Source organism: Acanthaster planci, linkage group LG06 (genome assembly GCF_054643075.1).
Source record: "Acanthaster planci isolate LZ-2023a linkage group LG06, COTS_SCS, whole genome shotgun sequence".
Taxonomy (NCBI): Eukaryota; Metazoa; Echinodermata; class Asteroidea; order Valvatida; family Acanthasteridae; genus Acanthaster; species Acanthaster planci.
This window is the reverse complement of record NC_141782.1, coordinates 16,850,152-16,873,135: the sequence shown is the minus strand read 5'-3', so window position 1 is coordinate 16,873,135 and position 22,984 is coordinate 16,850,152. Positions and strand designations below refer to the sequence as shown.

General features: G+C 42.1%; 1 protein-coding gene across 1 annotated transcript in view; it reads left to right on the top strand.

Annotated features, from left to right (window-relative positions):
• Positions 1–22,984, top strand: part of LOC110982203 (scavenger receptor cysteine-rich domain-containing protein DMBT1-like) — a 38,963-nt gene continuing 15,979 nt past the window's right edge. Inside the window, exon 1 of the mRNA XM_022240460.2 lies at positions 1–1,645. Within this exon, the coding sequence (XP_022096152.2) occupies positions 1,531–1,645 (115 nt within the window). The 5' untranslated portion in view covers positions 1–1,530. The remainder of the gene's footprint in view (positions 1,646–22,984) is intronic.

Here is a 22,984-nt window from a genome sequence, read left to right as displayed (position 1 = left end):
GAGTTTTTGCTCAATGTGGTACTTTTTGGGAAAGATAGCTCGAAGCGAATATAAAGAAAGCGTGTTTGTGAATAAATCCTGAGCATTACGCCCACTTGTACTTGGCATGCATCCTGCCAAATTAAAGTTGTAGTTAGGCCTACTGGCAGCTCCATCCATGCCGCTGTCATTCTATGATAGGCAAGGCTTCCTGTTTGGATCTCTGTAATCTTCTCCTGTAGCTTCGGCACACCGTGCATGTCGGGCGGCAGCCAACACACATAGTTAAATAAGAGACTAGACCAACACAGCACGCGCCTCCCTACTCAGACCAAGAGCCCGTGCTCAGATCCTTTGCCGGTCAGTATAGCGACCGCGTGCAGAGGCAGTTGCTAACCACCTGCCTTTGTTCAAGATGCCCATGACGATGCGATGATGATGCGATGCATCACCGTTGTCTGTACTATGCATGTGTGTGCGAAAGAGGAGTACCCGTGGACATATCGTGCATACGCACAGCGGCTAATTAAAAGGGAAAGTCCGAAAGGTAATAGTTCAGTCTTTCAGCCAGGCACGCGCTCCATCAAGCGCTGTGTGCGAATCGCACAAAACGACGTCTTCACGATAAACCAAGGAGTGTAAGGCAGCAGGTGCTGAACAAGACACTCTCGATATACCATCCAGAGCCTCGGGTCGCCTTGGAACGCGCTGCGACGCTATCACCGAACGAAGATCTACATGCCCGTGGCAAAGCCAGCAAATTAGTACTGGCTGCACTTTTCTGTGTGCGACAGAATTGAAAACCGGTCCTTGCAACTTTCTGGACAAGATACAGCCGTAGTTGATGAGTAGTGAGATTTGGACTTCGTCGCGGAAATGGATGTGGAAACTGCGTTCGTATGGACTATCGATGCTCGTGATAGCTATCAACAGCGGACATTGTCATTTTGTTTTGGGTTCACCTTTTCATGAAAGTCGACGCAGGTGCACTTAGGTTAACTGGCAGAGTTCCTACTTCAGAATATGCAGTAAAGCAATGCATCTGCGTCAATACTTTCCCTACAGCGTTTCTTTGTGAAGTGAGAGAAATACTGGTATGTCATTTTCGAGAGGACATAACACAGAATTTCCGTCATTGTGACAATAACAACACTAGACCTTACAACCAGCCGCGCCAAGCGTCGTCCATGTGTCTAGCTTGCTCGTCGTCATCGCGAGATTCCTGGATAAGTTTCCAGTGACATCCCAATCACATTGGTCGCGGATTTGCAATTCTGCGCCTACCTCACGCGAGAGGGAGGGCAAGTGATTATAACGTGCCCCGGGGAAAGGATCGAGATTTCAAAACAAGTTGGTCCGAGGGAGCACAGGTACACCGCGGTGGTTGGTTGCTCAGTGTTGTACGGTTCAAGAGGAGTCAACCACGTGCTCTGCGTACAGTATAGTCATCTGAAGAAGTTCTTGCGCTCCTTTGGTTCATGGCCTGTACGTTTAACGTGTACAGCTGAGGTTGTCCGATTAGTATTAGCCATTATTAGACACTGACAAACTATGGAACCGACCGTGTATCGCTTTTTCGAACCACATTTAGTATTGTTTGTCTGTGTGGTGGCCGGATGTGCGGTACCAAGTCATTCTTTGGAATCAGACGTCTCCAGCGGACAAGGTAAGTGAGAGAAATAAGCAATGATGCAGGGCTTTACTTTCGGTTGCATCAAGCTGCAAACTAGGATCGACTGAGAATATACCAGGCAAGATATGGGACGGAGGGGTACCCCCCTTACCTGTCCAATCACTATACACACTCTAGACTATTGTTACCTAACACATCCCTCCTATGTAGAAGTCTGTAAAGAATTCCTGAGATTCCGATCAAACAATGACCAACACAAAGGCGGGGGGGTTCTCTCCGTCCCATATCTTGCTTCAAATGACTGAGAAGTCCTTTGAGCACTCTCATAAGGACGTTATTTGATTGCGGAGTGTTTAATTAACTAATACGGGCGATCCGTAATAGTGTGCCACCAAGACTTTGCAACGCGTTGGCCAATCACAACGCGCGAAATCTGTCGACCCTTTCCAAACGCGCATTCGGTCGACAAATTTCGCTCATTGTGATTGGCCAACACGTTGCAAACTCTTGGAGGCGCACTATTGTGAAACGGTCGTATTTGAAATCCTTGAATCCTGTTGAATGCCTCACTTTCACCCTGTTTATCTGATGTGTATTACACGAACCAGCAGAGTTCAAGCTTAATGTGAATGTACCTTTTCACTTTGAAGGTACCGATATACAATTGTCTTCTTTTCCGCAGTGCCCATCTTTCCAGACTCTTCTTTTCGTAGCCCTCACTGTGAGCGGCCGTTTGTGTTATATAGGCGACTTGGTTTTTTTTTCTCGAGTATTCAGACTTGCTCAGATTTGACAGCTAAGCTATAAACACTTAAACTAACACCCTAGGTATAGAGTAGTGTTTATTGAAGTAACATCACTTCCTTTGCAGGGTATTTTGTGTATGTAACATTTATCATCATATATCCTATCATTCCAGATAAAAGGAGTTTGTACTTCTTAAATTTATAATGAAAAATTGCAATGGTCACTCCTCCCGTCATATTCTTCAGCGTGCTGATGATACTGAACTAAACCTTGCAATGTTTTGTTCTTCTTGTTGGATTATTATGCATCTTCTTCGAATCTTGCCAGCCCAGTATCGTCTATTAGAAATACAGAGATAGTGCTGATTCGAACGGAGCTTCTGTAGTTCATGTCACCAGCATTTCACATGTTTCAACACCCCACTTGGAAACCGGAATTTTATGACAACGGTATATCCAAACTGGGTCAAATTGTTTTCCATGTTTCCTAAAGAAAATACTTTACAAAATCAGAGAGGAAGAAATGCAATGCTTTGATACTGAGCAAAAACTAATGCAGAGGAAAGGACGGGATTTCGCCCAGGCCCTCCTGACAATCGAAAGTGGTCTACTCGTATTTTATACAAAAAGTGGATTTTGTGATATTTGATCCAGTGAAGGAAGACTTCACTACACCCCGGGTACTTTCTTATGTTGGTCTGTCCTTAATCGTGTGTCTCAAACTATCAATCTCTTTTGTATAGGCTACCTGTCCACACTTCATTTCATTTTCCGAGATGATGCTGTTAACACCCACCCATCTGTCTACTCTCCTCATCAATTCCTTTCCAGCCCACTACTGTCCTTTCACCATAGTAACATGTTGCTATTATCCCTACGATATTGCATTAATATTTAAGTGGTCACCAGATTCGATAATATGATAGCATGTCCGTTTCGATGGTGCAGAGCTCCGGCATCTTTTGAAATAATGCTGTAAATTATAGCCACCTTCGTTTAGAGTGTATCCCACCAGGAAATGTACAAACAAAAATATCGCACATTTAAAACATGAAATGTCAACTGGCGGTATTCAAAACTTATATGTTCCTATGCTTTTAACTTCAACGTTTGTGCTTGTGGCAATCTATAGATTATGCTCAGGTATTTGCAGAAGAATTCGAAATCGGGTTACTGCCACTTTTCAGGGAAAAAAAATTATACACCTCAGTATGTTTCAGTGCACAGCGCTGTCAGCAACTCCACGACTAAAAATCATTATTGTAAACGCGAAATGTAAGATCAGACAAGAAAGTCGCGCAAAATCCCACTTGAGTGTGAGCGTTCACCGGGAAATTTATCTCTGCACAGTAAAGCATATACAGGCCGTGGATTGAGAAGATGGAATGTTTTTTATAAAAACGACTGTCCTTTTTCATCAATAAAAGAATCCCATCCCCCGAAAGAGCAAGTGAGATGAAATATAAAGCACCACTAGGCCCAAAGTTTCACCATTAAAACCTTGTAACTTAGTGTATAAATCCCGTCAGTTGACATTTTATGTTTGAAAAGGACAAACGATACACGATTTCGGGGGTGCACTGTATATATATTTGAAGCATAAGCTGGAGTGTGAGAAAATGTATTTACCCATTCTAGCTGTTGTGACGCGAGAGTAACCCTATCGACGTTAATTTGTCCTTGTTCAGAGTTTTTGGTTCAATCTTTTTCCCAAAATACGGGCAAAAGCTTGTCCATCGCCCAGACCTGCTTTGGGAATAACTGCACTTCACCATGGCAAAGATTATATCGGCATTAAAAAAAAGCTTGTCAGACGGGATAATTTCACGTAAAATGAAGCATTTCGGGTATTCTCGTCCTAAAAATGTTAGCAGAAAATATCAGCTGCTTTTTTTGTCGTGGCAAAAATGACGACAGGTTCATTGGGATTGACTGGTTTTCGTTTTTGCTCAACAAACTTTTTTGAACTGGGGGAAAATGTGTTCGGCAAAATTTCGATTTTGTTTGAAGCAATTTTTTTCAGTCTATTTCAATTTACCATTATTGCTTTGAAGTGTTGTTGTGAGCATACATATTTTGGCCATAAGCTACATTTTAAACCTTCAACTGTGGCAAGGATCGTGAGTATTTAGTCGGACGGGATCCATAACAAACGACAGCTTAAGTGAACTTATATCTTTTGGGCGTTTAATCGGGACAGGTCGAGGAATCACCCGTACGGTGCTTGATTGAGACTGACAGTGCTTTCATAGCTACAGAGCACATCAGCGCTGACCAATGTCCAGGGTTAAAATAAGATAACTGTATTTATGCGCGAGAGAAAAAAAACAGACTCGATACAGCGACATTGCGCGAGGCACCACCGTCCCTCCTCTCGACACGGTAATTTGCTACATTGGAAAAAGAACGTGCTTGCGATCGGCCGATCCCACGCAGTTTCTCGCATCGTGGTTCACGGTGTACACAACACGAGGTCTTTTCAATTCGCGTCCTGCTCTCCCCGATCAATTTCGTGGGCTTGCATTGACGGCCTCACCATTCATATATTTCCTTCAATTCTCCATATCTTGGGGAAAACGGTACCAATTACTCAAATTTCAGGGACTTAGCTATTCCCAAGTAATCCATCCCATCGCAAACGCCTCTCAAAAACCTTTTTTTTTGTTCTAAACACAAGTCGATAAGTGTAGTCTGCAGCAATTTTGATTGATTTTGTTTTCCCCTTGAGCGCGCTCAGAATTCGATTCCATTATGAAAGATATTTCTCTCTGTCAAATCTTATGCCTATGTTTTTCACTTCAGTTATATAGAAAATGGTTTTCATACCATCGGGCGTCGTTTTCTTGTGACATTTACGATCGCTCGTGAACCTTTTAGAAAATCCGTTAGTCGACATACGGGCATCCGCTAGTCGGATGCACATGCTCCTGTGTGCCGGTGTATGCCAAGAATTCGACATCGATTTTGCAATTTTTTTCGGCCAATTGGTCACTTACGTTCTATATTTAAGATGTTTTGTTCTGGAAACTGCATCCCCATGACAGATCATGCGTTGATTCAGCTTTAGTAGCGGAAGCCTTGGTTCTATAAAATAAAGAACAAATAACACGCGTAGTGATCCCTATGTGCAAAAGCATGCGTTCCCCTGTTCCCGCCATCTTGTTGGAACAATAGGTGAAATACGCCATTGCTGGCAATACGCAAAGCCGTCCCAACAAGCTATGGCTGTGACTTGAAATTATACGAGCGCCTATAGGAAGCCGGTTGAAGGCATTTCCTGTTAAACGGAATGTCTTGTCGGACTTATTTTGCTGCGGCTTGAAATAACGCACAAGTCTATAATGGGTCCAGCCACTTTCCATAGAGTTAATTGCAGTCGAAGGCAGTTGATTTGGATAGGGCCCTGTTGGTACCACTGTGCTGTCTGACCAAAGCAAGGCACTGTAGAACGATTTTTCCCAGTGGCCAAGTCATTAACCAGACACTGTGTACATTAATTTTGTTTGCAAAGCGAAGTTACATATAAGGAAAAGAGATGTATAACCCATCACTGAGTCTTCACTTCAAACGTTCTTAGTGTATCCTCTGTGTGTGCGTGGAGGGGTGGTGGCCCCTCCCCTTCGATATATGTTGCCAGTATTTTTATTTATTCATTATTAGGAACTGAACGGGCCAGCATCTCAGACAGCACTACCACCTTTCTTTGGGGCGGTAACGGGGGTTCTTTTCAAGGGATGAAAAAAATTGCCAGTTGGACAGTCGTCAGGAAAGTTCTGTTTTGTCAACTTTGGACACAACAAGAGACCGACGCCATGTGGTCTATATATCTTATTATGGAATATACTGCCACAACATCATTTGCCTGTAGAGTAGCTAAAACCATTCAGTCTTGATTTATACGTCCATGATGTAACGTTTAGCTACATTCTTTTTTTTTTGCATGCATATTAAAAAACATGTTCATTTTGTGCCCAAGTCGTTTCTTCAATAGAGGACTGGTACCCAGTCTAGGGCAGTAGCTGAAAAAGGCGCGCTGTTGAAGGTCCTAATTATTGATTGGGCAGTGGTATACACCGTAAACCCACACAGCATCAACTATCCCGCTGTCGCAGCATTAATTTCATTCTCCATAGCAACAGCCAGCTGCAGGTTAATGGCGGTTGACATGTTCTTAATCAGCTTGAAGGGCGAGTCAATATTTACGTTATTCTCTGTAATTACTATCTTTACTATGCAGCAAACAGCCTTACAAATTATTGTAGCGATTGTCTGATGTACAACTTCATGCGTGTAGCGTTGTAGCCGTATGATAAACAAACATTACAACACATTACAGCGAAAACGTTTAAGTTCCACTGATAAACGATTCTATGCTGAGTGCGAAATGTCTTTCATCACTTAATCGCAAAACAAAATCTTGTTATTTTGTCCAGCACGATCGTTTAGGCTTATACCATACTGCTCAAATGAAATATATGGAGACTATACGTAGATCAATAAAGAGTTCAGAGCCAAAACGTCTTTCATTTTTTCGTGCACGAATACCAGGTTTGGTGCTGTTAGTATTTTAACAAACAAATTTCAGGGCAGTCAGTTGTGACTGTTATTGGACAATCGGTCATGTTGGCGAGCCAGAATCCATCGACATTTTCACGCTGGCTCGTCTATGGCAGCGACAGTCTTTTGAAATCAGCACAACGACAACAAAGCACTTGCCAAGTCCATTCAGCCGTCCTGTGCTCAACCATGGACAAGCTGCCTGAGTACTCTGTAATTTATATGCCATGATTTTGCCATCAAGATTCTGGCGGTAATTTTAGCGCGGCTTGTGGTCTAGAGCTCATTACTGTCTCCACCATTAATGATATATGCGCTAATAAGGTGGCTGGTGGGGCCTTTTCACCTTATCACAACGAGATGAAGAGGAATCGCCATAATAATCATTATCAAGCAACCGAAACCATCATCAGAAGTTGTTGTTGTTGATGATGATGATGATGATGCCGCAGCAGATGTATTTGACTAGTATTACTGTTCTGTTAATCGTGAGAAATTGTGGTGTTTTTTTTTTAGTTTGAGCCAGATTTTTTTCCCTCAACGATGGTTTACATTTTAAGCACTTAAAGCACATTGGAAGTGTAGCGAGAATAAACAACCATAATTCAATATTGTGCAGTCAGAGAGCGCCGACGGAGCGGAGATGATCGTTATCTGGCAGGCTCTCGCCATGATCATGCGGGAAAGGGTGATGGCATTGACGCCTATGTCTCGTTGACTGGGAGTTGCTTTGACAGTCCTATGGCAATTGACGTTGGTCAGTCCCGTTGGAAAAGCCTGGGTGTTCTTAAGCACAGGATTGAGGGGTTGTGACTGGTTGTGTCAGGTTATTTTTTTTACCTTTGAAAGGGGTGTGAACAATGGACTTTGATGCATGGTGCCATAGCAATTTCGCATCAATCATATACATTCGAAGTTGTAATAGTCATTATACCCACTTTTCAAAGGGCCTAGTTAAGAAAATCTCTGACAGTGTACGTGAGAAGAGCCTTTTAATGACGGGGGTGGGGTGGGGTCAGCCCCACGGTGTTGCACGAAACAAACAGACAAGATAATATATCCACAAGACCAGCGAAAATGGGATTAAACAGTTGGTATATAGTTGCACACAAGCAACGCGTTTAAATCAATTTCAGCAGAGAACTGCGAGGTACGCCAAGCCAGATATGCATGAATAGCTCCTCCAGTTTTCCTTCTCCCCTCTCTCGGAATTTCAAACATTTCAGAAAATATCTGGATTGTTGAATCAACTCCAAAAGCCAGTAACGGTCTTTAACGTGTCTGTTACACTCTTTCACCTTCGGTCAGTGAGGCTGATCCCCAGCGAAGCTGCGGCCAAGGAAGTGCACTTAAGTCTCTATGATGGAAGAGTTTTTTTTGAAGTCCGTTTAATGAGATATATTTTTTCCAACTTCCTTTCCACAATGTTTCTGATAATAGATCCTATAAGAACAAATTGAAGCATATATATCTCGTACAAACGAACTGTGGAAAAAAATATATCTCGTAAAAATGAAGGTGAAGAAATATACTTCATAAAAACGAACTTGGAAAATATATACTTAGTTCACTTTTTGATACTTTATACTTGATGGCACCACAGGGCTTTCGTAACGGGGGAAAAAGAGCTGTTTTTAATAGTGTATCGCTGCTCCACAGCACTGACGTATGCTCTTCAAGATTTCGTAAGCCGATCCGAGAAGTTATTATACATAATCGATACGCGTCAACCGATGGAACATTGAAGCTAGCATTGCTAAATTTCTTTCCAAAAATCGCAACGGAGTTGCGCATTACGGCATGAATTTCATCAGGCACCTGATTTTTGTAAAGTCCAAATCACCTGGAAAGCTCTCTGGTAAAGTGGACTAAAACCAGAGATCAGACGTTTAATTCATCGTGAGGGAACTGTTAGTGTGTTTAATGTGGCCTATTCGGCGAAATGTATCAGGCGAGAGATGAATCAGACACAATCGCAGCTTGACTGTCTGCACATAATGTCAAATTAATGAGTACAGGCTTCAGAATGCAGTGATCCTTCACCGGGGACTGATTTAATATGGCTGCATTTGCACAGTGAGCTGTCATGTATTAATACCGAGCCCAGAATCGGAAGTTGTGTATTGGCGAATCTGAACACGCATCGTAGCAGTTGGCGTTTTCCAATAGGAATGAATGGTAAGACTGACGTCATGTATATGCTTCCCTAACAACCAAGCACATTTCATTTTGTGGTTCCATACATGAATCGTCGGGTGGCTGATGTAATTTCAGCCTATATATACACCACGATCATTCGTGGATGAAGTTATACGTCAGGCATTTTAAGTATCACGCCTACTGTTGTCTCTACGGTAACAGCAAGGCCTACCGCACTGACCTTTTGCACAGAATCGCCATATTGTTACGAAGACGAGGCTACACTTGCAAAACAAGACCCTTTCACGGCACTGCTTGATAAAGTGATATGTATATGAAAACCTGTTTCTTCGGCCGCAGCTTGTCAGTGCAGTCACTCTTTCAACCCAACCGTAAAAAGTGCACACAGTTGACGTATTACATGTAATTAAGAATATAGGCCCGGCGAATTAAACACCTATAGTCGTCAAAAATGCGGCTTCCGTGGTTGTTTTAACTCCATCCATGGTTTTACACCATCCACATCGCTCATCAGATCACTCAGCGCACGCCCTGAACATTTCTTAGCAGGCACGATCCCTGATTCACTGGAGACCTTGTCAGCGTTCCCCCATTAACTGAAATTTCAATTAACCATTCCGCTGAGAGGGCTTGAATCGGGAGCGAAAAAGAGTGTCGAGCACCTTGGGCGAGCGGCATCGTCCCGTGGTGTACATTCACGAATCCTCGCGCCAGTGTGTGTATACACGGGCTGGTCGCCGGTGTGATGAGGCGTCGGTGTGTGTTTTCTCCCCTCTGATGTGGTACACGCACGACCGGGTAACCAGGGCATCACTGATACTCTCACTGTGGAACAGGGACTGAGTTTGATGAAAAGTTCTCTCAATGCCGAGTCATCATTAATTACTTAACTTGCCTGCTCCTGGGCTATACCGCTCGAGTACGTGTGGCCGGGAAACACCGTCTACAAGAAGGAGCCTTATATATGGAGAAAGATTGGTTATTTGATCCTTTGAAGGAAATTGAACTTTAAAGAGTCTGTCCCGCGGTTTCGTGTTACCACGTGATTAACCATGCAGTACATGTATTTGCCCTTTCATCAACCTGACGGCTACATATCATTGCCTATTAGAGCGTAGTAGCATCAATAGGATACCATCCAAAGTTCACACCAAATGAACCTAACTACTGCGATGTCATCCAAGTATCGAATGTCTCTTTAATGACATGATTTTAAGGGTGGAAGTTTTTCAGGTGCCGTAAAATATAGGTGACTTCTGATAGGGATCCGATAAAGTCCACTGGTCAAGATGCATGTCACGATGGAAACCAGCCTCGTGAACGTTCTTGCGTACAAGCTCAACGCATGTAGCGATCATTCTTGCGGCAGATCCGTGTGTTTATATGACATGGTTGTGAACTCGTCCGACGCGGGATATCAAAGTGAAATTGCCCGAATTATGGCAAAAGTCAGTTCTTGATTGATAACAGCAAGATGACTTAATGTTTGTCTCAATCCTTCAATTCATGAAATGAAATGTTTACGAAAGTTGTTTTATGAAAAGAAAAATTCTAAAACTGCACTTGATGGTACATGTATACTGTGTTTTTTCTTTGCATAGCAAAAAAAAAATAAAAAATAGCAAACTACAAAATGTCTCATTTACAAATCTGACGACATTCAGGGTTGTATGTCGTAATTTCCCCCTGAAAGCTATACAGCCTGGCCCGTGCATTGCTTCAGCGAGAAGTACTCGTCTTAAATTGATTCACGGACCCACTTCAGCTCGTCGATAGGTTTGACAAGATGAATCACCACCACTTACTTCCCAAGAAATAATCAAGACAAAACAGATACAATAACAAGTGGGCCGCTTTCAGTGCCCGCTGCTTCTCTGCTATGCGTGCAGGGGATTAGCTTCAAGTTTGTTTACTTCTCCATAAACCTGAAGGTTTTATCATTATTTTTCACGGGCCCTTGTAAACAAAACGGACTTGCTTGGCACGAAGTCAGTCACTTCACGATAATGTTCCTCATAAATCTTAAATTGAAAATTGCTTCTTGTGACATTTCCTTGGCGGGTTCCCTAAGCCGGCATTTTCGCAAGCCTCATGAAGCGTTAACGGTATCTGCTATGTTCCATCGATTTTGAATTTATTACGCCATTCCGGTTTGCATGTTGGCAAGTTTCATATAACTTTCCCTTTGCACTCCTGAAACGAATGTCACTGTGAATGGTTTATAACATAGTCGTGACTGAGTACGAGACGTTGCCAGTTCTGGGGAGTGTGTTTTCATATAACAGGCAAGCGTACATAATTACCTTTAATATTCATCTGTTTTCTGTGTGCGTTTAATGTAGAAATGTTTATATTCAATTTCTACTATTCAGGTATTAAAATTTAATTTGTATTGTCATTATTTTGTAGTATATTATCAAAAGAAACAGTTTGGTCCATTTTCTGTAATATTTCTAAACTAGCTTTTCGTACGCATTTCCCCAGAGATTGGACTGGATGTAAAGTGATCAAATTTATCTTGGATTTTTTTAAATTTGTGAATTGGAGTGGTTGTTTACGTCACAGGTGACACCTCATAACGGGTTGAATAAGCCCCTTGCTAGTGCATTCGATCGCCAAACAATTTCATGCAAACTCCCGATCAATCCCTCCGTACCTGATCTCATTTATTGATCGGCTGTTTATTGCCCGGAGGGTTCAAAACGTAAAGCGGGCCAAATAAGCACCTCACGTCTCCACCGCGTAACACTCGAGCGTCCATTTTTTTGCATACTCGCCGGCCTGTGTCGCCCCCTCCGGCGAAGGAATACTCCAGAATGTGACGCCTGTAGCGTGTAACGAGAGATAATCCAACAAGCTAGGTCCTGAGTTCGTCTTTCTCCGAGCCGCAAGCGTTGCCCCTGGGGACGGTCGGGTCGTACAAGTGGTACTGACATGCGTGGATTAAGGAAGAAGAAGGGACGAGGTGGAGTGTTCTTTTTATCTCCCCCTCTCTGCGTGGGATTGGAGAGCTCGTTTCCCTGGTCTCAGTGAATGCACATTTACTCAGCATACATAAAATGCACGTAGGTCTGTACTGTGTAGGTTGAATTCTAAACGAACCCATCCCACCCTTTGATTTACTTCGCTGTAACGATTTTCGGTCTTTCCCCACAAAGAAAGAAGGACTTTCCTGCAGGGCCCATGAATAGGAGAAATTGTTTTTAAAGGTTGATCTCTTTTGCGACAAGCAACTCACCAGCATCACCATTTGTGAGTCTGTCAAGAAAATAGGCCCTAATTATTGTCACAAATTAAGACCTCATCTTCACGCAGTTAATTTTATACTGGAATACACAAATTTTGACAACTGCGATCGCGGCTCATAAATACATTCGCAGTTTCAACTGCTATCTATGGAGGACACAACACTGGCGATGTCGAATCCTTATTCCTGTTAAGAATTATGAACTGTTTTATGACAACTTATCAGGTCGGAGTGTTAAATATTGTGATCAGGTATTCTCATGAGCATTAATAAGTCACATACGAGTCATATGATGTGTATAAATTAAGGACAAGGAACTCGCACAAAATATGAAGATAAAATGCACTGATTGTTATGGAAATCAAATAATTTGTATGCCCTATTGTGACCGAGGAAGCAATTTTTTTTTTATTCGAGTAACACGGTATCCCCAAGCACGCCCATGAATTTGTGCAAACTGCTCGTCATCCGTATCTCCTGCAAATTAAGTCTCGTTTTCTTAGGTTATATCACCTTGATTTAGTACAGTTTACTCCTGAAGAAATCCACATTGGTGCAGCATTGATCATATGTCGTTGAATCATTTTTCTCAGTGCATGTCAAGGCTGTGTTGTAAAGGGAAAGACCAATTCTAAGGAAAAAAAGAAGTTCTATTCTACGGATACAAGAAATGTGAGAACTCGTAAGTGATTCAGGGAATTTTTTTCAGTATTTATTCAGGGGTTGTGTAATAATGATATTAATCACGAAAGGAACGTTTCATGAGTGCCATGGCAAGAGTACTTTTGTGAGATGAATAACGTGTGTAGAACGTTCTAATCCATGAGGCGAAGTCACGTGGTATGAAGTATTTCATGCGTCACCCCAAACGAAATTATTGTTTCTACTTCACAAATGTGAAACATCATTTTTATACCACACAAAAATAAATCCCCGTCATCAAAGAAATAATAATGGCAGAGGGGGTGTTGCATGTTGTAACTTTTATCTGTGTAGGCCTACGAGTGCACCGAGTTACACTGGTCATAATAAATTTTTAGGTTTTGGAAATGAGAATGTTAATTTTGGCATTATTTTTCTCTTCCGGGTCAGAGAGCATTTTAGTTTCTGTAAATTTAAGTGCTAATAAATGTTTAACAGAGGCTTTTTGGAGATGAGTAAATGAACGAAAAAAACTTAATTTTTATTTTCGGATTCCGCTTTGGGAAAACAGAAAAGTAATCTCGAGTGATTTCCTTTAGGTGCAGGCTTCTTAAGACAACTATCCATTTTATATCGTTCATTTTCCACGAAAATAAACCCCAGTTTCATTCCACAATACCATTAAGGGAACGCGAAATGCAATGTAAAGTTGCAACACTATAATTTCATTTTGTTTGCAGATTAATTCAAGATTACATTTCAATTCATTCTATACTTTGCTGCAGCTTGGTCTTGTGTAGCCGATCGATGCTATAGAAAAACTATTTTCCACACCATAGCAGTCACTAATTTAGGATTTGGGGGGAAAATTCAAATCATTATATGTTCCTTGATACGCCTTTTAAAGGGGATTTTCTTGGGTACAGTCCTACTCTAGAGAAGCAAACACCGTAAACACGCAGTGCTGAATACCAAAACGGACGTCATTTCGTGACGGTCCCTTCATACATTCTGTGGCTGTATACAAGCTATTGTGGTTCGATTTACCATACTGAGCACGCTACCGAAGTTGTCAGTGGAGATCTCCTTTTCAGCAGTGCCATTGCGGGGAATATAGGCGACACCTTCGCACCAAACGGTATTCTTTTAGCACTAAGACTCGGCAGTGTTTTGTTTTGTTGGGGAGGGTCCGCAAAATTGTTTTTTTATTGTTTTTTTTTGAGAAGGTGAGACTGTTAAGTAGGCCTTCAAACGCATTTGAGTTTTGGTGGCACCTTATTCAAATGGGGAAGGTGTGATGATTACAGGCCCATTGACACGACGTTTACTTCAGAATATAACCTGTGCAACCTTCCATGCCCTCATCTGAAATGTATGGAAATTATTCGACATCCATTTAGGTTGGATCTTATTGCAAAATGCACTTAAAACATTAAACACTTTCCACGCTTTTCCTGAAAAATGAGGGCGCTGGTGCTACGATGAAAAATCAGAAAGACACTAAATTATTTAAAGTTATTATTTTTGGAGGGGGTCTGTTGAAATTTCGAACCCTAAATTTATTCATTGGAATTATTATTATGTGAGAAACGTATTTACTGGCCCACTTCCATGTACTAAAACAACAGCGAGTCACCAAAGAAAAGAAAATTAAAAACAGCTGTAATAGGAGCAGCGTACGTCAAGATTTCTTCATGAAATTATATCCCATTTTCTCAATGTGCAGATAACTATATGCATGACCAATTTTTAAAGCACCAGAATACAGTTAAAATGGGGGAACGAAATTGATATCAACATGAAAAGGGACACAAAGGTACATTTACAAAGACTGCATTACAAATATTATTTTGCACGGCACTTTTACTGCTGTGCAAGACATAGGCCTACTGTTATGTTGAAAAGTGCCCAGTTCGTTGCAAACCCTTGCTTGCGCAGTGTCACTGGCGAGAATATGGGAGCACATGTCCCTTCCCCGCAGATTGTTGTTCCCCTATTGCCCATCCCTTTTTAATTAAAGAAACAAATGAAAACTGTGTATAAATTAGACACAGTTTTCTGGCTTTCAGCACCCAACGAGTTTCACTTCAGTTTGCAATGGTTGTCGACGCAGTGCATAATTGCTCCTATTATCGTATATATGCCGATTTCCAGCCAGAGTTTGGAAGCAACATCGGCACAAATTTGAGCATCACAATTTATTGAGGCACCAAACAAATCTACTAAATGATGAGTATCCATTCCATCTTCGAAACTGTGGTGCTAGATGCCGCAGCACATAGAATCTCCGCATCTTTGAAGCATACTGAGGTCAACTATCCGATGAAGTGATGACCTTATATTTGACCTACCTGTTTCCCCCCAACATATTTATCCCTGGTAATCGGATCAGCTGTACTCAACTCGTCTCATTCCATTGACTGAATTTTCCTGCGACAAAAAATTGTATCTCCAAACAGCCAGGGGCCTTGCGCTGTCTGCTTTCATTGATGGAGTGCCTAACCTCATTATTTCCAACACACTAATCATCAGGAAGGCGCGGGTATGACCCCAAAACGGGCGATGGGGACCCGTTTATGAGATTAGAGGAGTCGAAGCTTCCCTGGAAACTCGCGGGAAAAATCGACTCGCGCAGAGCGAGACGTGATTAAAAAGCCTCAAAAGTGACGAAAAATTCACTCTGCTTTCGCAAATGTTTAGGGTAACATTCCAGTGCGTAATACAGCGTGAATGCTAAATTCAATTTGCGGTCTGAAATTTAGGGAAATTTCTGCAGTATTCAATCAGCTCTGAGTTGAGTCGATGCACTTTTGTCTCGTACTTTTCTTTATTCGTTACATTTTTCTTAGTTTTAACGTGGCAATAAGTTTTTCAAACCAGTTTGCATCGAATACCTCCTCCAAGTTTAGTTACATCATACATTCTATTGCCTGCCAACATGCCATTCCTATTAACCTCGTATCCAGAAAATATGAGGAAGTTTATGTAACCACGTACACAAAGCAGCTCTTCTCTAAATAAGCTTGTTGCTTCGGCTCCTACTTCTGTTGTTAGATGTACGTAGTCGACATCATTACTGAAACAAGTTTTACTGAATTTCTTCCTTTGTTTGGTTACTCGAAGACGGTTTCTACTAGGCCAAGGTTAAAAAAGTTCGGCAATATACTGAAATAATGTAAATTTTCAAATTCACGTACAACAACCATACGGACCTGGAATTTGACATCACGAAGACGGGAAGAAGTAAGCCTAAAGGGGCTGTCTTTCTCCTCAAAATAAGGTGTATCTCAAACGAAATCATTTTTTTTTTGAATACGTATAGTTTTAACTTGCTGAAGTTGTTGCATTCAGCTAAGTTGCTTAATTTAGAAACGCGAATTTCTAATCGTACGGCGTTAGTTCCATTTCCGCTTCGTCTGTAATCAGTGTTTGCAAACATGAGTCCATGCATAGAGCTGGTCCCCTGCCCGTTGTCTCCATGATCTTTTCGGGGCATACATTTGTAACTTCGTTCTCGTGGAACTGCAGGGTTCCCGTCCGTGTCTGGAATCCGTCCGCGCGCATCTGCGGCAAAACTCCCCAGGGCGAGTCCGCGCGCGAGAGAAGTATCTCTTTTACGGATCGAATGTTAAAAGCGCTTTCACGTGTGTCCGCATCTCCGAAAGCACTTAAACAGGATGACGCTGAGTTTACATAACAGAGAGGGGGAAATGTTTGCGGTGGTTCTTGTACTGTACGTCATTGGAATCAGGACAGGTTGTTTTCAGTTGTAGATTTAGAGTGTAATGTCGCGTGTATAGGAGATGATTGTACTGCTTGACCAATGTAGACTGTCAAGCATCCATCGTGTATGCAGTCAATTAAGCCTCATACTAAGCAGAACGTACAGTGTTACACCGTATCGCCTCGTTTGCTACCCCAGATACCCAAAGCCCCTGCAGGGACAGTTTTCTTTTTCTACAGGTCTAAAAGCCTACCCGTGTTCAGGTCATCTGACGCAAGGGTCTATCTGTGTTTGTGACCACTTTTCCTCTATAAAAGATCATTTAAAATTGCTGTTGACCCAGATCTGTCTTCTGGAGGAAAATGTATTTCATTTTAACATCAGTAAATTACACATTGTGGACTCTGATTACATACGCCAGTAAATGTGAATGTAGCAAAGGAACATCTCACGTGATTTACATCTCTTATCACTTCACAATATCAGGGTATGTGGAGTATTATGCGGACCCATGCTCTATATAGTGGGCCTTGCGAGAGGCGGTCTGGTTCCCAGCAGAGGTCGCTATGCAAGTGGTACCAGATATAAATATTAATTTCAAAGCTGGAGTGCAGGTGCATGGTGTCTCCTGTTTTCAGCATTTATTTTAAACACACTTTTTTGCAGAACATTTCCACGATGACAGACTGATATTATCGTTATGTTACTGATCTGTAATAATCTCTGTAAAATTCTTTTAATAAAGGCATTAGTGGGGGGGGGCAACGGGACATGCCGCCCACCAAAGAAAGATTAGAGAGAGGCGATTTTTGGGCAAGTTCACTTCCCTTCCTTCCGAAGCAAGTAAAACAACCTAAAAGTTTGCCTTACCACTCGGAAAGACCCTAGCAGGTTATTTTTTAAAAATCTAAATTTATTCCCCTCCGCGCAGGAAAGCAAGTTTGGGCCCTGGAAATTGGCTCTGTGTTAAATAAACTAACAGTTTTGGCTCGACTTCAAACGAATGCAATAAAGCACGACTCGGGTTCGAGATAACGCCCGTACAAAAAAGGAAGCAAACTGCTGGGAACTTGCTAGAATTGTGTTATAAAAACACACGTGGCAGGTGGTACATCTCCTTGAAACCCGTAGGGAGGACCAACGGGTTTCGTTTTGTGGAAATACTGATACGGATATCGGATCGATACGGACGAATAGAGGGGTGTATTGGTCCAAGATGATACACAAGGGCAGGGTGATAAAAGAGAGGAAGTGGGGGTGGAGATTGGGCAGACTGTGGAGATCGGAAGAAGATGAAGCGAAGATAAGATCTGTCGCTTGGATGCTTAGAATGGAGTTTGGTGAGCGAGAGCTGAAAGAGGAGTGTAACAGGCTCGAATAACTGGATTACATCTTTGATTTAGGTAGAAGAGAGATAAACCCAGCATGTCTGTCATGGGTACTTATTGAAGAGATAGCACTTCTGGAAATGTCTCATCCTGAGTTCGTACAGCGCACGACTGCCGAACCGGTTTGCGATGTATACGGTGCATGAGTTACAGTTGGAGCTCTGATATCGCGAAGTTGATCGTGGTTGCAAGTGACGCGGTGCTTGGCTGTGACTGAAACACAAATACTGTTCGCAGGTTTACCACTGCGTCCATTTGGCGCATGAAATGGCCTTTATATGTAGAAACCTAAAATAATGATTTAAAAACAAGACGAAAACAAATTATTCTAATTTCAAATTGTCGTGAGTGAGGAAACTCTTGCCCGAGCAAATGTTTATTTTTCGGTTGATGTTTTATTCGCTAAATTGGAATCTTTCTGCGTATAAATTACTTATGCAGACAGTATGAAGACTCACAAGCCGTTGCATAGTTTCGTGGTTTTTTTTCTTGATTTTTTAAAATATATGTTTAGGCCCCCAGTCACGGGGAGAGTAATCTTCAGTCAGTACGTTATATATACATATACCCAAGTGATTTTTTTTTCGAACCACTTACAATTAAGTCAAGCTGTTGGAGTGACCGGTCAAGCACTCGACAGACGCGGGTCCTGGGTGACCCCTTCCCTTTGTCACTGTCCCCTGTGTCCGTAGACGATTTTAATGGCAAGGGGTTGAGCTATTGATATTTCTCATGTTGTTTCCGAGGTTCCCTTTTTTATCAACAGTTTGAAGTGCACGGCGATGCCTCTGCATGAACTGAGATGAAGTTCGCACCTTGATAGGTCTTGAACATTTATATCAAACTCTGTGGTCTTAAATGCCATCAGATCGGATTGCCGTATACTCGTTGAGTCGAATGAATGCATGGAACCAAATAGTACGGGAAGACCCAGCTTTGCCAAACAACTGTACAAAGCCCCTTCCGAAATGATAGCCTCTGAAGGTCGAATGGTAAAGAATAGATACTGTACTGAGAGACTCCGAGAGAGTGCTTAGTTTAGCCATGTTACTGCACCCGGATTGCGCTGACATATTCACGGATGTTTGATTCCCTTAACATTAAGCCTTACGCAATGGCGTCAAGATTATTAAGCAATCGATCATCGCACAAGTCACCTGTTTGGTTTGTAGTGGTCGATCTTTCTCCCTTTTTTCTTGACGAGAATTTACCACGGTTTTCTCCGAGGCAGCATACGGTATAAATTTGAAACGTGACACGAAGATTAACCCTGATACCCAGGCACACCTACAAGTCTGACATCACGCCATGTATCAAATTACAAGAAATTTGCAGTTTCAAAACAACCAACTTCCATCACCTGTATCTCATGAAATGTTACAAGCAGGGAGCTCATATTTTTGGATCCGACAGATCTTAAGTACAGAAATAGTTTGTGTGGTTGTTTGAGTTATCTGACCTTTGCTTCAGGGTTAATGAAGGAGGAAACTGAGGTACTTTTAAAAATACTTAAAAACAAGTCAATACATGTACATTGGTCGATATCTCCACAAGAAATAGTAAACAAATAATGAATGCTTATGAGTGCCATGGTAAGGATAATTTCATGAGGTGACAGATGAAATGTTTCTTTCCGTGAGGTGAATCTGTCACCGAATTTGAAACACTCATCATTTGTTTTATGCAAACCCTCTTCTGTATGAATAAACGGTCATTACGTACATTTATTTACGTCCGCCATTTTGCGAGACAGATTCATGTCCGAAGCGAAATCCATTGGTAGTGCTGCGCAATGTTTGACGGATTCCTGTCCCCTGCATTATTTTTCACTTTCTTACCGGGAATGACATATATCATGTATAAAAAATGGAGGTGGGAACCAGTCAAGTGAAGTTCTATTCAACGGGAATATAATTCAGTGACATGTGATCAACGAGTCGCCAGTCAGATGACGAATGAGGTTGCACGTTCATATTTTGGGACCTGGCAGACCAAATCTTGGGAACCATTACTAAATGCAATGGAAAGTCACGTGACCTTGACGTTCGGAGTAACCGGAAGTGCAGTGATATGGGATTATAATTCAAAAACGCAGGGATTTTTCTACACCCAACCAAATTGCAAAAATACTGAATTGTATTATGAACTCTGCAAGGATTGTTGACGTCAAAACGTAAAAGGGCGCCCTCCCGTGTAGAATCAAAGACAGTTAAGTTTCAAGGGAATGGTGTCATCATCCCGGATGTTTCTGAATAGACTATTTGGAGATGATCAGTTTCGTCTTGATTGACTTTATCATTTAACATACACGTACTTAAGAGATAATCGCCAAATTCACATTTTGCGGTGGCAAACCGCACAATTATGTGACGTCATCAAACAAGAAATTGATTTCACCTGATCTGCCAGTGTTTGTAACTAAAACGAACACCATGTCGCCTTGTTACTGGTATTTGAATTTTATTTAAGACGTTATTTCGATCACTGCGAACGATCAAATGTATTCCCGGTCGGGAGTTCAAACAACTCGGAACGCATTCCCTTTGAGAAAAACAGTTTCCCCATTAGACGTCTCATATAGACCAGGTGGCTCTTAGTATTTCATGGATCGGACGATTTCATTGAAGCTTTCACGCGACAAGACTAGCTATGGGAATTAGTGTATGAACGCAATTCTGGGTAATTCGCTCAAACCTTTCAGAAGTGGTCTGGAATTCGGCGTGTTTCATCATGCCGTTATGAGTTTGAGTCTTAATTGAAAAACAACTTGAAAATAGTTATTGGACAGGACAGCAATGCTAAGAAAAAGTCATGATTCGAGTCTGGTCTCGTTAATCTTCATTCCGTTTGAATGCGACCCGGTTGCGAGAGAGGAGCTCAGCAGGTCATTTTGAGCTCGAATAAAGATAGAGTGGCACTTCCAATACGGAAAGCTACCGGTCTGCTAGTGTTTTGCCCGTGGACAAATCTGTGTAGACCTATGCCTCAACTCCGTATGTCGATTCTTTAGCTTGCGGGATCATGTTAAATGCCCTACCATCCGTAAGTTCTAATATAACCTCCAGACGACAATAAAGAAACGGGGCATTCGGAAAATGCCGCAAGACATGAAGTAAACGAGGACAAACCAATCTTTCACATTTACGTGGAGGTAATCTGAACTGCTTCGGTGTGGTCTGGTTTCCAGTGTTCTCCTCCTGAACGCCTCACGCCACTTATGTAGCGCCAACCTGCACTCTTCCACCCACTCCGCCAAATTGCAAGTGCACTTTTGGATGCAGAGGCCACTTTGAGATTCCATACTCTCTCTCTCGCCCTTTTATATCTAGCCTCGATTTAATTTCTCTTGTTGCAGCTCCCGCCGGGAAGAATTCTGATGGGCAAAGCGTCAGAGACTGGTCTTAGATGTATTGGCCAATAATAAGATTTTAAATGCTACGTATTGGCTTTCTCGACTCTTGGAATCCCACGATGTCAAGCATTAAGCCTCGAACAATTGTCTATCTTGCTGTAGTGTTGAGATTAAATTCAGCAAGAGTTAATTATGTAAAAGCGACGCTGCATGGTATGTATTCATTTACCCAAATAGCCACATTCATAAAATAGGTATGCCACACGAAAATCGAAGTTTTCACCCAACGGACGCACACCAAGTCATCAATATGCCGCAGGTCTATATAATATGGGTAAACCCAGCCGATTCGTTGATATAAACATGACTCAAAAGAGTTTATTCTAAAGGACAATATAAATTTGCCGGAAATCAAAGAAATTAGAATTCAACTTTAAGGCTCATCTTCCAAACCTAAGACGATAACGGGTAGATCATTCTCTACCCCAAGTTGTTGTTTAAAGTATAGAACAGAGTTCAGTACTTCAGTAATCAGTACAATTTTCAATCACCAGCATACTTTTATACAATATACATGAATTGAAAAAAGAACCGTGAGACCATCCGATTGGGTGCCCGTTGTCGGCGGCAGCGAAGCTATACGCCCTGCCATTCTGTTGCGTCCTATGGTTTAACTTGATGATGACTTTCCTCCAGTGGTCCTTGGTTGGTTCCCCGTCTAGTGATGATGAACGGCTGGTTGTTATATCGATTCTCGGTGACCCACGGTGACTGTACTTCAGAAAATGTGGTGGGGGAGGGAAAGTGAAGGGAAGCGAACTGGGTCGGTTCCCCTTAGCAAAGATCTGAGTTTAAAAACTTGAAGGCGGTGACTGATGGTAAAAATGAAACAATGACTGGTCATCATCCCAAAATTGTAAATCGCTAAAAAAGACGAATAAAATTTTAAAATACGCTTGGAGACGCACGCGGGCGATAGGGAGACATAGACTGGTTCTGTTAAGCAAATCAGTGACAGGAGGGTCCAACAAACGAGTCTCGACATACATGTAAAAGTCACTTTATTTTCTATTTTTGTTTGTTTATTTTTCAAGTTAAGTACACACGGATAACATGAAACAAGAGCGGCTCATAGATTAGTATACAGCGTTTTGTCCTTGCATGTTATCCTGAAAGCTGTAAAAACAGTGTCTGTCTTCCGCTTTCTCTTGGCAGACATTCCTCATAACATGTGAAATCGTAGTGCGTATAGCGCCTTCAGCCCAGCTCCAGGCCTAACGCCAATGGACTGCTGACGGGTGCTGCATGGCTACTATCGATTTCCGTTGCACTTTGTGACGCGGCAATACGACGCGAAACGGAACAGATTGGGTTGGGTTTCACCTCCAGCGTCTCTGACCTTGTCAGTCCTCGCTCCTCCCAAATGCGTGGCTTATCAAGATGTCATTCGAGTACTTTTCAGAGGTTCTTCGCTTATCCAGAGCGTTAGAGGTTCTCGCTGAAGAAAGTAACGTTGCCGTAGTAATGTTTGACAATGCAGACGAATTTCATCAATA